The 12,552-nt window shown below is 60.7% G+C and overlaps 2 protein-coding genes across 3 annotated transcripts; one reads left to right on the forward strand and one right to left on the reverse strand.

Annotated features, from left to right (window-relative positions):
• Window positions 1-1,061: 1,061 nt before the first annotated feature.
• Window positions 1,062-3,174, forward strand: INHA (inhibin subunit alpha). The gene is made up of 2 exons (XM_021526334.2): window positions 1,062-1,565; window positions 2,441-3,174. Exons 1-2 carry the CDS (start codon window positions 1,199-1,201, stop codon window positions 3,172-3,174), a joined length of 1,101 nt encoding a protein of 366 aa, XP_021382009.2. The 5' UTR covers window positions 1,062-1,198.
• A 1,526-nt stretch (window positions 3,175-4,700) lies between these two features.
• Window positions 4,701-8,725, reverse strand: LOC110468413 (gap junction gamma-1 protein). 2 transcript variants are annotated; one of them, XM_021526333.2, is made up of 3 exons: window positions 8,677-8,725; window positions 5,330-6,525; window positions 4,701-5,200 (listed from the first exon to the last, which is right to left on the reverse strand). In XM_021526333.2, the coding sequence occupies exons 2-3, from the start codon at window positions 6,498-6,500 to the stop codon at window positions 5,193-5,195; spliced, it is 1,179 nt and encodes a 392-aa protein (XP_021382008.2). In that variant the 5' UTR covers window positions 6,501-6,525; window positions 8,677-8,725; the 3' UTR covers window positions 4,701-5,192. The 2 variants fall into 2 exon arrangements, with proteins under 2 accessions (XP_021382008.2, XP_021382007.2); XM_021526332.2 differs by having other exon boundaries at window positions 8,670-8,706.
• Window positions 8,726-12,552: the final 3,827 nt, after the last annotated feature.

Below are 12,552 nucleotides of genomic sequence, written 5' to 3' on the forward strand. Positions count from 1 at the left end.
CACCGAGGCTGGGCTGGCCTACCTATGTATAGCAGCCCAGCAGGAGCCACCCCAGAGAGCTGCAGGGGTGCTGCAGGCCCGGCTGTGCCTCTGCGCCGGCTCAGCCAGCAGCGAGAGACAACGTGCCCTGTGGAGAGCGTGGCATGGGGTGCAGGGTGCATGGTGTGCTGTACACTGAGCTGGACACCAGACTGCAGTGAGATAGGACGTGTCACACGGGACATGCTGCATGGGGGGATGTGTTGCATTGGATGCTGCATGAAATGCCAGGCTATATTGGATGGGATGGGCAGGACACTGAGCTGCCAGAGGCACAGAGGGGATGCACAGGCTGCCCACCATCCACAGCACATGCAGCGTTAGTGGATAGGCACTGTCCCCTCAGGCAGTGGTGAGAGGAAGGGGACTGGGTCTCCTTACAGCCAATGTCTCTCCTGCAACTCCCACCCTGTGAGCCAAGCCATGGCTAGACAGCCCAAACAGCACCCTAGGATCCTTCTCCTGGACCTGCTGCAGGGTCTCCAGCTGGCCCACCCCTCTCATTTGTTCTTCTCCCCTTGAAGGTCTCATCTGTTTTTCTCCCCTCTCCAGCCTTCTGCAGCCTCAGGTAGAGCAAGGACCTTTTGCCGTCCCTCTTGCTTCATGTCCCCAGGATCTTGCTAATCATGTCATGGAGATGTCATGGACTGTCATGGAGATGCCACAACCACCCTGTCCCTCAGCTTGCCCTTTCCAAGGCCCCATCCTCACATTTTTGGCTGCCCTGGCGACTGCCACCTGCAAAGCGCCTCCCCCATGCCAGAGCCTCACAGGCCTCTGATCCCCACCAGGTCCTTGCCCAGATTTCCCTGCCGTGCACAACTGCTGTCACTTCCCACTAGCTCCCCAGAAGCCCTAGACCTTCCACTCCTCCGCCATGGGAGGCACCTCGCATCAGCAGCTGCAAAGCTCACCCAGCACCCCCTCCATCCCTGCCAGCTTCGGCTGCCGGCACCACCCTGCCCGCAGCCCGGCCTCCCCAGCCCCACGCACGCACCGCTCCCGGCAGCAGCCCCCACACACACCCCCTGGCCGGGGGCCGGCCCCCCAGACCACACTGTCCTTGCAGTCCTTGCATTCCAGACGTCTCAGCGCTTTCACAGCTCAGAGATAATATTCACGGCGAGCAGACGTTTGCGTCAGTGTCAGCTAGATCTCAATGCCACCCTGTCCCGGGGGGAGCGCTGCGGGCAGACGGGCTGGGCAGGCAGGCAGAAGCCCGCGGCAGAGCCCCCCAGGCCAGCACCCCACCGTGTGCCCCACGGCCATGCTGCTGCTGCTGCACCTGCTGCCTGCCATGCTGCCCACCGCCGCCCTGGCCAGCTGCACCGGGACGGGTGCCGACCGGCAGCTCATCCTGGCCAAGGTGCGGGCTCGGGTGCTGGAACATCTGAGTCCCCCCCTTCTCCAGGAGGAGCCACAGATGGAAGCAAGGAGGGTACACCGGAGAGACGTTCTTGAAAACACTGAAGTGGAGCCGGAGGAGCTGGAGGACACCTCCCAGGTGATCTTATTCCCTGCCACAGGTGAGAACATCCTGATGAAAGGGTGAAGCAGGGTGGGGGTTGGAGTAATGCAGACGCTGAAGGATGGCGAGGCTGATGTGGTGGGAGAAGGGGAAGAAGGTATGCCAGGCTGGGACATGGGCATGAGTGAGATTTGGTGGAGAGCCAGATGGAAAGGTATGGCAGGCATGGACAAGCAGAACAGTTCAGGACAGACAGCAGAGGGACAGGCAGCACAAGAGGGTGCTGAGAGGCTAGGAAACAGCTGGCCAGGCAGGATGTGGAGACATGGAGAGGGATGAGGAGCAGGGTGGAATAGGGTGGGATGCTAGGGAATGGGGCAGGATACTGGAAGGTGGGTTGGGATGCTAAGGGACAGGGCAGGATGCTGAAGCATGCGGCAGGATGACCAGCAATAACAGCAGGAGATGGGGCAGAATGCTGGGGGATGGGATAGGATGCACATGCTGGGGAAAAGGGGGCAGGATGACCAACTATGGGACAGGACTGGGAGATGGGCCAGGATGCAGGGAGATGGTCAGGGTGCAGAGGTGGGGGAAAAGGACAGGATTACCAGCTATGAGGTGAATGCTGGGGGACAGGGCATGATGTGGTCTCTGGGGGAAAGGGGCAAGACAACCAGCTATGGGGGAGGATACTGGGGGACAGGGGTGACAGTAATGGACCAGCCTAGAGCATAGCAGAGATCAGTTGTGGGGCACAGCACAGAAGCTGCTGCACAGCACCGGCTCCTCTGCACCCAGCCACAGCCTATGCCAGCAGCCAGGAGCCCTGCCAGCATTCCAGGGACCTCTGCAACATCCCACTTGTGATTTGGCATTGGGGATTCTCCCCAGGTCTGGGTGCAGACCCTGATCATCTTTTCCCCCCCACAGACGTTCCCTGTGAGCCCACACAGCCAGACAAGCTGCTGGAGGAAGAAGGGATTTTCACCTACCTCTTCCAGCCCTCGGCACACACCCTGAGCCGTGTGGTGACTTCTGCCCAGCTCTGGTTTTACACGGGCCCCTCGGCTGCCCCCAACCACTCCTTCCCTGAGGTGCTGACCCTGTCCCCTCAGGGCCGGGTGCCGGTGACAGCCATGGCGGAGCGGACACCCGAGCACTGGACAGTGTTTCACTTGGCCCCAGTGCTGCTGCCCCAGCTCTGGCAGCCGCTCTTTGTGCTCCTGGTGCGCTGCCCTGGCTGCCCCTGCCTGCCTGAGGGGGACAAGATGCCCTTCCTGGTGGCCACCACCCGGGCCAAGGGCAGCGAGAGGGCTCGTCGCTCTGCCATGCCCTGGTCCCCGGCCGCCCTGAGCCTGCTGCAGCGTCCATCTGAGGAGCTGGCTGCCCACACCAACTGTCGCCGGGCTTCCCTCAACATCTCCTTCGAGGAGCTGGGCTGGGACAAGTGGATCGTGCATCCCAGCAGCTTTGTTTTCCACTACTGCCACGGGAGCTGCGCTGCAGGCCACGGGCTGAGCCACCGGCTGGGCGTGCAGCTCTGCTGCGCTGCCCTGCCCGGCACCATGCGCTCCCTGCGCGTCCGCACCACCTCCGACGGCGGGTACTCCTTCAAGTATGAGACGGTGCCCAACATCCTGGCCCAGGACTGCACCTGTGTCTAGGGCGTCCTGCAGCCCAGCCCGGACCATGATCCCACGCAGGAGGAGTTGCTTTCCCAGTGGAACCCTGGCCGCTGGGATGGGGGAGTTTGGCTGTACCACCCTCCCTCGCACAAGCCAGACTTTTGGGCTGGCCCTGGTACCATCACAGAGCAAATCAGGGCATGGCGGGGCATGGATAGGCACAACCTACGGCAAAGGCATCACTGTCCTGTCAAAGCCAGGCTGCTGCCTGCAACCAGATTAGCCCTCATCTCTCTTCACCTGCTTCCCTGCTGCAGTTCTGCACCCCCACAAAGATTGGTGTCTTCCTCCTGCTGCAGAGTTCAACAGCTTCCCCTGTGCTCCAGGCAGGGCCAGGCTGTTGCAGCAGGATCAGGATGTGCCTGGGTGAGCCCATGCCAGGACCTCACACTGGTGGCAGGGCTGGCAGCACACGTGGCACCACAAGTGAGCCCTCTCCCAGCAGCATGGCTTGTTGGAAAGCTAAATGGGATGAGTGAAATAAACTTGTTCCCTTTTCTAAAGCAGCCTGGAAATGTCTGCTTCTATCTAGATGGAGAAATGAGGGGATGGGCAAATACTGTTAGAGGCATCCAGCTCCGATTTGGGGTACCAGAGAAGGGACTGGAGTATGCTGGCCAAAATGGGCAGGGTGTGGCTGGGTTTGATCCTGCCCCAGGCAGGGGTGTGCAGAGCAGAGCAACATCCCTTCTGCTCTGGGCAACAGTTGTACAGTAACGGGGACAGCAGGGGGCTGGAGAGACATGGGGATGGTGGGAGGATGGGGAGGCAGAGGGAAGCCCCTCACCTGGCCCCTTGACAGTGACAGGGCCAAAAAGGAATGTGGCCAGTGCAATCCCTCTCCGGCAGGATGATGACGATGACGGCAGGATGATGACGATGACGGCTGCCCCGACCACAGCCGCCTCCTCATGGCAGGAACAACTGAGTCACCCCGGGCAGCAGGGAGGTCCCAAGGCACCCACGGCAGCACACACAGGATTCCCTTCCCACCCCTTCCTCCCGAATGAGCGGATGCAACGGTTCAGTACAAAACGTCTTCAGCCTTTACTAATATAGATATTAAAAAAAAAAGAAAAACAGAGTGACAATCATTTCCGAGTAAAAAACAACGCTACAAAAGTCCCCATGTGACCCAGGCTGAGATGATGAGGAATGCTCCACTGGCTCCTGGCCGAGCCCAGCTCGGGGCACCACGTCCCCACACTGTGAGGCCAGGGTCTGGCTCTGTGCAGGGGGGTCCCAGCCCTGCAGCCAGAGTGGGAGGAGACAAGTTTTGGTCCAAGGGCAGCCTGCCAGGACAGGGCGGAGGCAGTGGGAACGACAGCCCCTGACCTCTGCACAGACATTTCCAAGCAGGCCAGCCACGCAACTCATAGCCCCATGCCAGGATGCTGTGCAGCACAGCCCCTTAGGCCACAAAGTCATTTTGTGGCAGCGCAGTGCCACCAGGACCCCTCCCACCCCCTCCAAGAGTAATGCCAGCCCAGGACTCTGTCCCACAGCTTGGCCTGGCCAGCCAGACCCCCAGCCTGCTCCCCTAAGTCACCCACACCTCAGGGGGCAGTACCAAAATCACCAGCACATGCAGAGCACCAGCTGGTGCTGCCATGGGTAGTAGAGGGCATGGGGGGCACAGGGAGGTGCAAGGACAACATGCTGGGGAAAATGGGTGTGGGAGGAAAAAAAGTGGGTGAAACAGGAGATGGGGGGCACAGGCCCAGAGTGGAGATTGGGATGGAGTATAAAAATGCCAGGGTGCACATGTTGATGAGTTTATAAAAACGTACAAAAATAAGATATTCCCTTTCTGAAAATTAAGTAGGAATGAACCCCATGGCCCCTGAACCCTCTGCTGCCCACTAGGACAGAGCTGCCCAGACTGCCCCGCTGGGCAGGCGTGTGGCATTCCTTGCCCTGTGCTCCTGGCAGGACGCCTATCCCACGGTGGCAGTGGCAGCCACTCCGGCAGACACCGCTGTTATTCCTGGCGACACTCACAGCCCTGTGGGGAGCAAAAAAGCAGGTCAGCACCCACCTCAGGGGGAATGGCATCCTCTCTCCAGGGGAGCCTCGGGGCAGCCCCCATGCCTCCACCCCGGTGGGCAGGATCCATCCCCCCCTCCCAGCTCACCCGTGGTCCTGTCGCAGGCGGCGGTCCCCTTCTCATGGGCGAGGTTGAGGCGGTTCTGCTCGGCGGCGATGCCGTTGGCCTCGGGGCTGCTGCTGCGGGCAGGACTGGGGGGCCGTGGCGGGGGCTGGAGGTGGAAGGCCACCTCCAGGTGCTCCTGGGCCAGACGCAGGTGCTCACGCAGCCGGTCCAGCTCGTGCACCGGGGGAGCTCCAGCCAGGGCGAAGCGCCCCTGGGCCAGGCTCTCTCGGTAGTCCAGCTTGCTGTTGGGCAGTGGGGCTTGCGGCAGCTCCTTCTTCAGGGAGTGGTAGGTGGGCGGGGCGCTGGGGGCTTTCTTGGGGTATTGTGGTGCAGGACTGTCGCCAGCTGGGAGTGGGGGGCCATCAGCCTGGCTCAGGGCATCACGGATGCGCCCCACACCAAGATGCAAGAGCTCGCAGAGGTTGAGGAAGAGGCAGAGCCCGCTGACGGCGTACATGATGAGGAGGAAGATGGTCTTCTCGGTGGGGCGGGAGACAAAGCAGTCGACAGTGTGTGGGCAGGGGCTGCGGCTGCAGACGTAGGAGGGGCTCACCTCAAAGCGGTACAGCAGGTACTGCCCGAAGAGGAAAACCATCTCCAGCACTGAGCGGCACAGCAAGTGTAGCACATAGGCACGCATCAGCCCGTCCTGCTTGATACGGCGCCGACCATCATGCTTCTCTCCGCCCTCTGGGCTCTTCTCCTTCTCCACCTCGATCTCCTCAAAGATCATGGGGTCTTCCTCATTGTCATCTTCTGCCTCCTCGTAGTCTCGCCCGGCTCCCCGGCGCACCACCGGCATGCGTGCCCGCCGGGCTGACGGTGGCCTGCGCCGTGAGGACTCGGGCATGCGCGCGATGCGGTGCATGGCAAAGCCCAGGTAGAGCACCGACGGCGTCGCCACCATGATGATCTGGAAGACCCAGAAGCGGACGTGGGACAGGGGCGCAAAGGCGTCGTAGCAGACGTTCTCACAGCCCGGCTGCTGCGTGTTGCAGACAAACTTGCTCTGCTCGTCGTAGTAGATGGACTCTCCCCCCACGGCCGTCAGCACGATGCGGAAGACAATGAGGACGGTCAGCCAGATCTTGCCCACGAAGGTCGAGTGGTTGTTGATCTCCTCCAGGAGCCGCGTCAGGAAACTCCAGCTCATCCTGACCAGGCAGTTGGCTCAAATCCTGCAAGGAAGGGCCAGGCAAAGAGGCACTGAGCAAATCTGCATGCACCTCACCAGGACCCTGAAGCCCGCCAGCTGCTAGCCCAGCTCTGTCCTGCTTCCTCTTCCAGCACCAGTGTCCATTCCCTTACCCACAGATCCACAAACACAGCCCTGATCAGGAAGCTGCCTCCCCAAAACTTTATTCCCTGCTCAGCACCGCCTCACTGTGCTCCTGTCTGCATCCTGCTCCCACCCTGCTGCCAGCCAGGTGGGTGGAGGCAATGGGGAAATGCTGGGACATCCTGGTTGCCTGCAGGGACACATCTAGGGGAAAAGTGAGCACAGTCACAACCAGAGCAAACATGCCAGTGTAGGGCAGCACCAGCTGGGAACTGTGAGGGGACAGGCAGGAGCAGAACCACTTCCTTCTCCCCTAGTGACACACAACCCACCTGGCATTGGACAGGTCCCTAACCAGTGTCACACCCTGTGAAAGCACTCACACCCTCCCACGAGGGTCCACAGGCCACTGGAGGAAGACTACACATGGCAGCTCCACTGGCCCACTTCAGCTGCCCGCCCTGAGCCCTGGCTGAGGGGAGCAGGTCTCCAGAGTGCATCCCCCACCACATGCTAAATCAGCCAGGTCCCCTTCACTCCTCTGAGGGCCAGCAGAGATGCAGCATCACTCTCCCACCAAACCTCAATGCTGTGCCCTCTCTCCTGCAGGATCCCAGCCCCTCAAAGCCTGCAGTGGCCAGTGTTCACAGCACCCTGCAGCTCCAAGGCAAGGGCTGGTGGGGGGATGGAATGGGGACAGGATAGTGATAGCAAGGGGCAGTGTGGGGCAGCCAAGGAATTGCACAAAACCCTGGCAAAATAGCTGACACTAGAGATTGGGGAGGAAATTACCAGGACCATGTCACTTCTCCCGGCCAAAGAAGACACAAGAAACCCACACCACCCACTGCCACCCCTGGTTTCAACAGCTTGTGCACAAGATGATGCAAGCCAGGGCAGCAGGTGGCAGGGATGGCCCAGGGCGAGCAGAGGGTATGTGTCCACACAGAGCCCCCAGCAGCCCCTGCCAGCCTCATCCATCACCTCTGGTCAGGGCATGTCCCTGCAGATTATGATTGATGCTGCACTGATTCCACTATTGTCCACATAAGAGGATCTTTCACATTAAGCTCAGCCAGCCTCCTGACCAACCTCACCTAAGCAGAATAGCCCCTCCAGCACAAGCTCTTGCTGCAGGAGGTGTCACAGGCTGGCTGGCACCAGGGACCCAAATTCAGCCCATCAGGGCCACCATCCTCCTGTGGTCATATGCCCTGCAAGATTTCACTGCTGCCCTGTCTCCCAGGTGTGAGCCCCTTTCCCCCACCACCTCCCTGGAAGGTGGATGCTTTGTGTCTGCCTTTACCCTAGTCTTAGCAGCACACAACCCTGACACCAGGGTGAAGAACTAGGTGAGAGGATGAGGCAGAGGACAGCTCCAGGAACTAAAACCCAGGCTATGTCAAACCACGACAGGTACCAAGCCCAAGGAAAGCAAAAACAGGGTGGCATTGCTGTGCTGGCTATGGAAGTGTGGCATGGGAATGGCTGGCAATGCGGGATGGCAGCAGTAGTGGGCATAGGCAGGGCAGAGCTACCTGCAGCCTGTCCCCTATGCCGGGCAGGTGTCCAGAGGCCAGTTTTCAAAGCAGCACAGCCATCCAGAGCCTCCCGGCCACGCTGGGAGTCAGCACTAGCACCACCTATACCCTACACCTACCCCTCCGTCCTACCGACCCCCGTCCCCCCGCGTGGGGCTCCCAGTCCCCGCTGCCCTGCCTGCGAGCCCCAGCTTCCCTGCCCAGGGGCGCAGCAGCAGGCATCCCACCCTGGGGCTCACCGGCCCTGCCCATCTGGGGACGCTGTGCCACTGCCCTCTGCGCCCTGGGGACCCAGCCCTCAACCCCAGCCTTCCCGGGGTCCCCGGTCCCACCGACTCCAGCGCCCCGAGGGCCTCCAGCCCAGCTGCCCCGGCCCGTCCGAGACCCCCAGCCCGCGATCCCGCCCGCCCGCGGCCCCAGCCCGCGCCGGGGCTCCCGCCGCCCGCGGTGCCGTCCCTGCCCCACCGCCCGCTTCCTCCCGGAGCTCCCCGGCCCCACTCACGGCGCACCGGGACCAGCGGCTCCCGCCGGCAGGGCGGACAAAGCGGTGGGGCGGCGCGCCGCCGCCTCCCGCCGAACAAAGGGGCCCGGGGCCGCCCCGCCCCGCCCCGCTCCCGCCCGCCCGCCGGTGCGCACCGACCGACCGCCCCGCTCCGCATCTCCGCCCCGCGTGTCCGCTCCGCGGCCCCGCTCCACGCCGGGCAGCGCCCGCGCCACGCGGCGCCGCGGCCCCGGCCCGCCCCGCTCCGGCTCGCCCCGCGCCCGTCGGGCGGTGCCGCCCCCGGGCCTCCCCGCCCGCGGCTCGGAGGCCGCGCGGGGCCGCGGGCAGCGGCCGGCGCCGGCCGAAGCTCTCCCAGAGGCGGCTCCCGCCCCGGCAGCTCCGTCCGGCTCCCGCTGCCCGGCTGCTCTCTCCGCCCCGCGCAGCCCGTGGCTCCCGGGAGGCCGCTCCGCCGGGCGAGGCGGACGCTCCCTGCCCGCGTTAGGGGATCGCTCCGAACCGCGGGTGCGGCTCAGCCCGCGGGGTTTTCAGGGCTGAGTCCGGCCGCGGCGTTAGAGGAGGGAGCCCCCTGCTCCGGCCTGAGAGTCTTCTGCACAATAACCTCCTGTTCCTTGCAGCGTTCTTCCCCGCCCAGTGGAGAACGGGGATGGAAGAAAGGAGAGATCCTGTGGCACAGGGGAGAGGTGGCCCCACACGTGGTGGGAACGCAGAACAAGACGTGCCTGTGTGGTGGTAATGTGCCTCAAGCATTTTGAAGCCCGTGCTGCTTCTCGTGTCCCAGGCCAAGTTCCTGCAGCAGGGCCGGGCTGAGCATGCAGCACCTGGAGATGTGCCCTTAGAGTAACCTACTGCACTGCCAAGGCCAGCACCATGGCAGCAGCGGCTTTGAGTCACCACCCTGGAGCTATGCCCTGTCTTTTCACCAAAGGACCCTGACCACTCAATTTCTGTACTGCTGAAATTGGCTAGAATTTTTTGGGGCTGAGTCTCCACATTGGGCCAACCACACCCTTGACGTCCTGGGCCCCGTTGTGTGGGGACGAGGAGGGATACTGAGCAGTCTTGCATAACCCAAATAGTTATGCTGAAGCTGGTGTCTGCGTAAGCTCATGAAGCACTGCTTCTCCTTTCTGAAACACATGCTCCTGCTGAAGGGTTTCTATGAACTGGGTGCAGCACTGGAGCTGGCTAGGGGAGGGCTAAGGCCAGGAGGCTGCGGCAAGGAGAGCTATGGGGCCTGTGGCCATCACATCCAGTGTGGGGTTTTGGTTATTCTGCAGCTGCCCTGCTGCTTCCCTAAATCGGCAATATCACTATGGCATTGCATCAGCACCCACAGAATCTGGACACAGGCTTAGTGCTCTTACGTGTGAGGGCAACTGGAACCCTCCAGAGCAGTGTTCTGTACCCTGACAGAGATGGAGGTGTGTGCACAACAGGCTGGGGAAAAGGGCCCCGCTTTGGGCTCTTGCCCACTCCTTCCTTCTCCCCAGCTCATGGATGGGTCAGTCCCAAGTGATGCATTAAGGTCTATGGAGGGAGAGCTGCAGCAAGGAAGGGAATTGGACCAGGACATGAAGAAATAGTTTCCATTGAATCCCATTCTCATGCATGCAACTGTGGCATTAACATTTCTGTAAGGAAAAAGTGTGTTCCAGATTCAACACAGGCACTCTGGTCACAATCTCCATCCCAGGCCAGGAGAAACAGGAAGAGGTGGATGCAAGGAGACAGCAAGCCGAGCAAAGAAACTCAAGCTTTTGGAAGAATGTAGAGAAGCTTTCAACTCCAGTAATGAAACCCAGAGCTGCAGGGAAGTGGCACCTGCAGTGCAGCGTGGAGAGGTGGGAAAAGGGCAGTGGGCTGCCAGCATGAGGACAGCATTCCAGCACGCTGGGGAGGTCAAGCAGCACATGTTCAACCTCCTGCTCTTGCCTGGCAGTTAAAGGGACTTGTGGCTTTCCCCACAGTAACCGCTTGTTTTCAAGTGTTTCCAGCCTGGAAAGCTTGCCTCCAGCCTGGCTTCAACCCCAGGCAGCCGAGCAATTTGCCACGGGTAAGGGACCTATGTGACCCATTGACTCTGGTGCTCAGCGCATTAAGAACAAGGCGCTATTTCACCAGCCTCGTGTTAAACTGGGGAGTGTGACCACTGAGGCACTGCAAAATGAAGCCCTTGTGCCCAGAATGAAGGTGCTTGTTGCACTGGGGTCAGGCACCAGTGCTACAGCATTTCTGCACAGCACAGCTCAGCCCATGTCTGGGCTGCAGGGCAGGGATGGCCTCGGACGGCCAGGCCTGGGGCTGGTGTCACACAGCCCATGGACAGGCATTACTGTGCTTGTCAGCATCTGACCGCTGGCGTCAGAGCCCTCCAGCTTCCCTTGTGATGTTGCCCTGGGTGTTCCTGCACTCTTCCCTTTTCTTAAGCTTGCAAAATCCAAATGCCTGCAGAGGTATCATTCTTTCAGCTTGGGGCAGAGGGAAAACCCACATCGTCCGGGAAAGGAAGACAGTGGACAAAGGGTGTTGCCCACCCTCATCTCTTTCCACATCAGCTGAGGCTGACAGAGCATAGTGGGCAGGAAGGATGTACAGACCAGCAGTTTTGTGGGGTCTGGCTCAAAGACCAGCTTTTCAGAGGAAACAGAGGCACTGTCACCAACCGCAAAAACCAGGATCAGTCTCAAACCACCGAGTCTGTGGGGCAGAGCCACGGAAGGGCAGCTGCATAGCCCAGCAAGAGCAAGGGGAGCTGGCAAAAGAGGAGATAGTGGCTGAGGGGGAGTGTAAGCAGAGGGATAAGAAGAACATCCACTTCTTGGAAAAGTGCTGGAGCTCAGGAGGGACATTGGAAAGAGCTTGTTCAAGCACTCCTTCCTCCCTGTTCAGGCGCAGTGCTGCAAGAGAGGCATCCTCTGAGACACCAGTGCCAGCCCCTACCTTGGCCACCAGAGAGGGTGCAGGGAGGGTGCAGGACCCAATCTGGCTCTTGATAGCAGCCTCAGTTTCTGCTCTGATCAATACAGCAGGGCTGGGCCCTCTTTTGACTGCTCTGCTTCCAGGGACAGTGGCAGTAAGGCAGATGGTGGGGTTGGGCACCCTGGGTGTGTTTGCTGTGGGGTGACATGGACAATGCCTGGCTGGTGCTTGGCAGCGGGGTGAGGAAGCCAGCTCCACCCTCTCCAAGCAGGGCTGAGCAGGCAGCACTGGAGGTAGGCAGCATGCATCCCTGGCAGTGAACACGCTCTTCCCAGATTAGACTACTTGTCTGGCACTGGGAGCATACAGCTCTATTAGGGACTGTTTGTCCTGACACAGAACATCTCCATAACTAGCTTAATACCCTTCCTCTGATAACGGGCAGAGGCACACTCCATTGCAGCATCACAAAGGGCAATGACCATGCCCTCAATCAGAGGCTGAGCAAAGGCTGAAATGGCTTTAAAATAGTTCCCTTCTATTCCCCCCACTTGATGATGCAGCAAGGTGGGGGCAATGGGGGGCACAGCCCCTGCTCACCTCTCATGCTATAGTGTTCTTCACAGTTCCTGGGTGCTGACTTCAGCCAGCACCATGCACAGCCTTTGAGCCCAACCTGTGTTGGCTGCTCTTCCCTGCCTGCCAAACTGGAGGGCTTTACACAGGCTGTGGATTCTGCTGTGTGCTGGGTAAGGATCACTGGCACCGTGGAGGGATGAAGCTGGCCACACAGGTCCACGACCCATGAGGAACATGTGCCCTTTGCTGCTACATCTCACATCCCCTGGAGATGAGGCCAGCAGGGATATTCTGCTAGAAGTAAATGACCAGTCACTCCAGTCACCAGGCTTCGCTAGTTCGACATAGTACAAGGGGGCTGACAGTTAACCCACAAGCTATGTAT

Source organism: Lonchura striata, chromosome 8, assembly GCF_046129695.1.
Source record: "Lonchura striata isolate bLonStr1 chromosome 8, bLonStr1.mat, whole genome shotgun sequence".
Lineage (NCBI taxonomy): Eukaryota > Metazoa > Chordata > Aves > Passeriformes > Estrildidae > Lonchura > Lonchura striata.

Bases quoted from the DNA above. Each gene is read 5' to 3' on its own strand.
- INHA (XM_021526334.2), top strand. From the start codon at position 1,199: ATGCCACCCTGTCCCGGGGGGAGCGCTGCGGGCAGACGGGCTGGGCAG. The intron at 1,566-2,440 runs GTGAGAACATCC...TCCCCCCCACAG, and splicing joins GATCTTATTCCCTGCCACAG to ACGTTCCCTGTGAGCCCACA.
- LOC110468413 (XM_021526333.2), bottom strand. From the start codon at position 6,500: ATGAGCTGGAGTTTCCTGACGCGGCTCCTGGAGGAGATCAACAACCAC.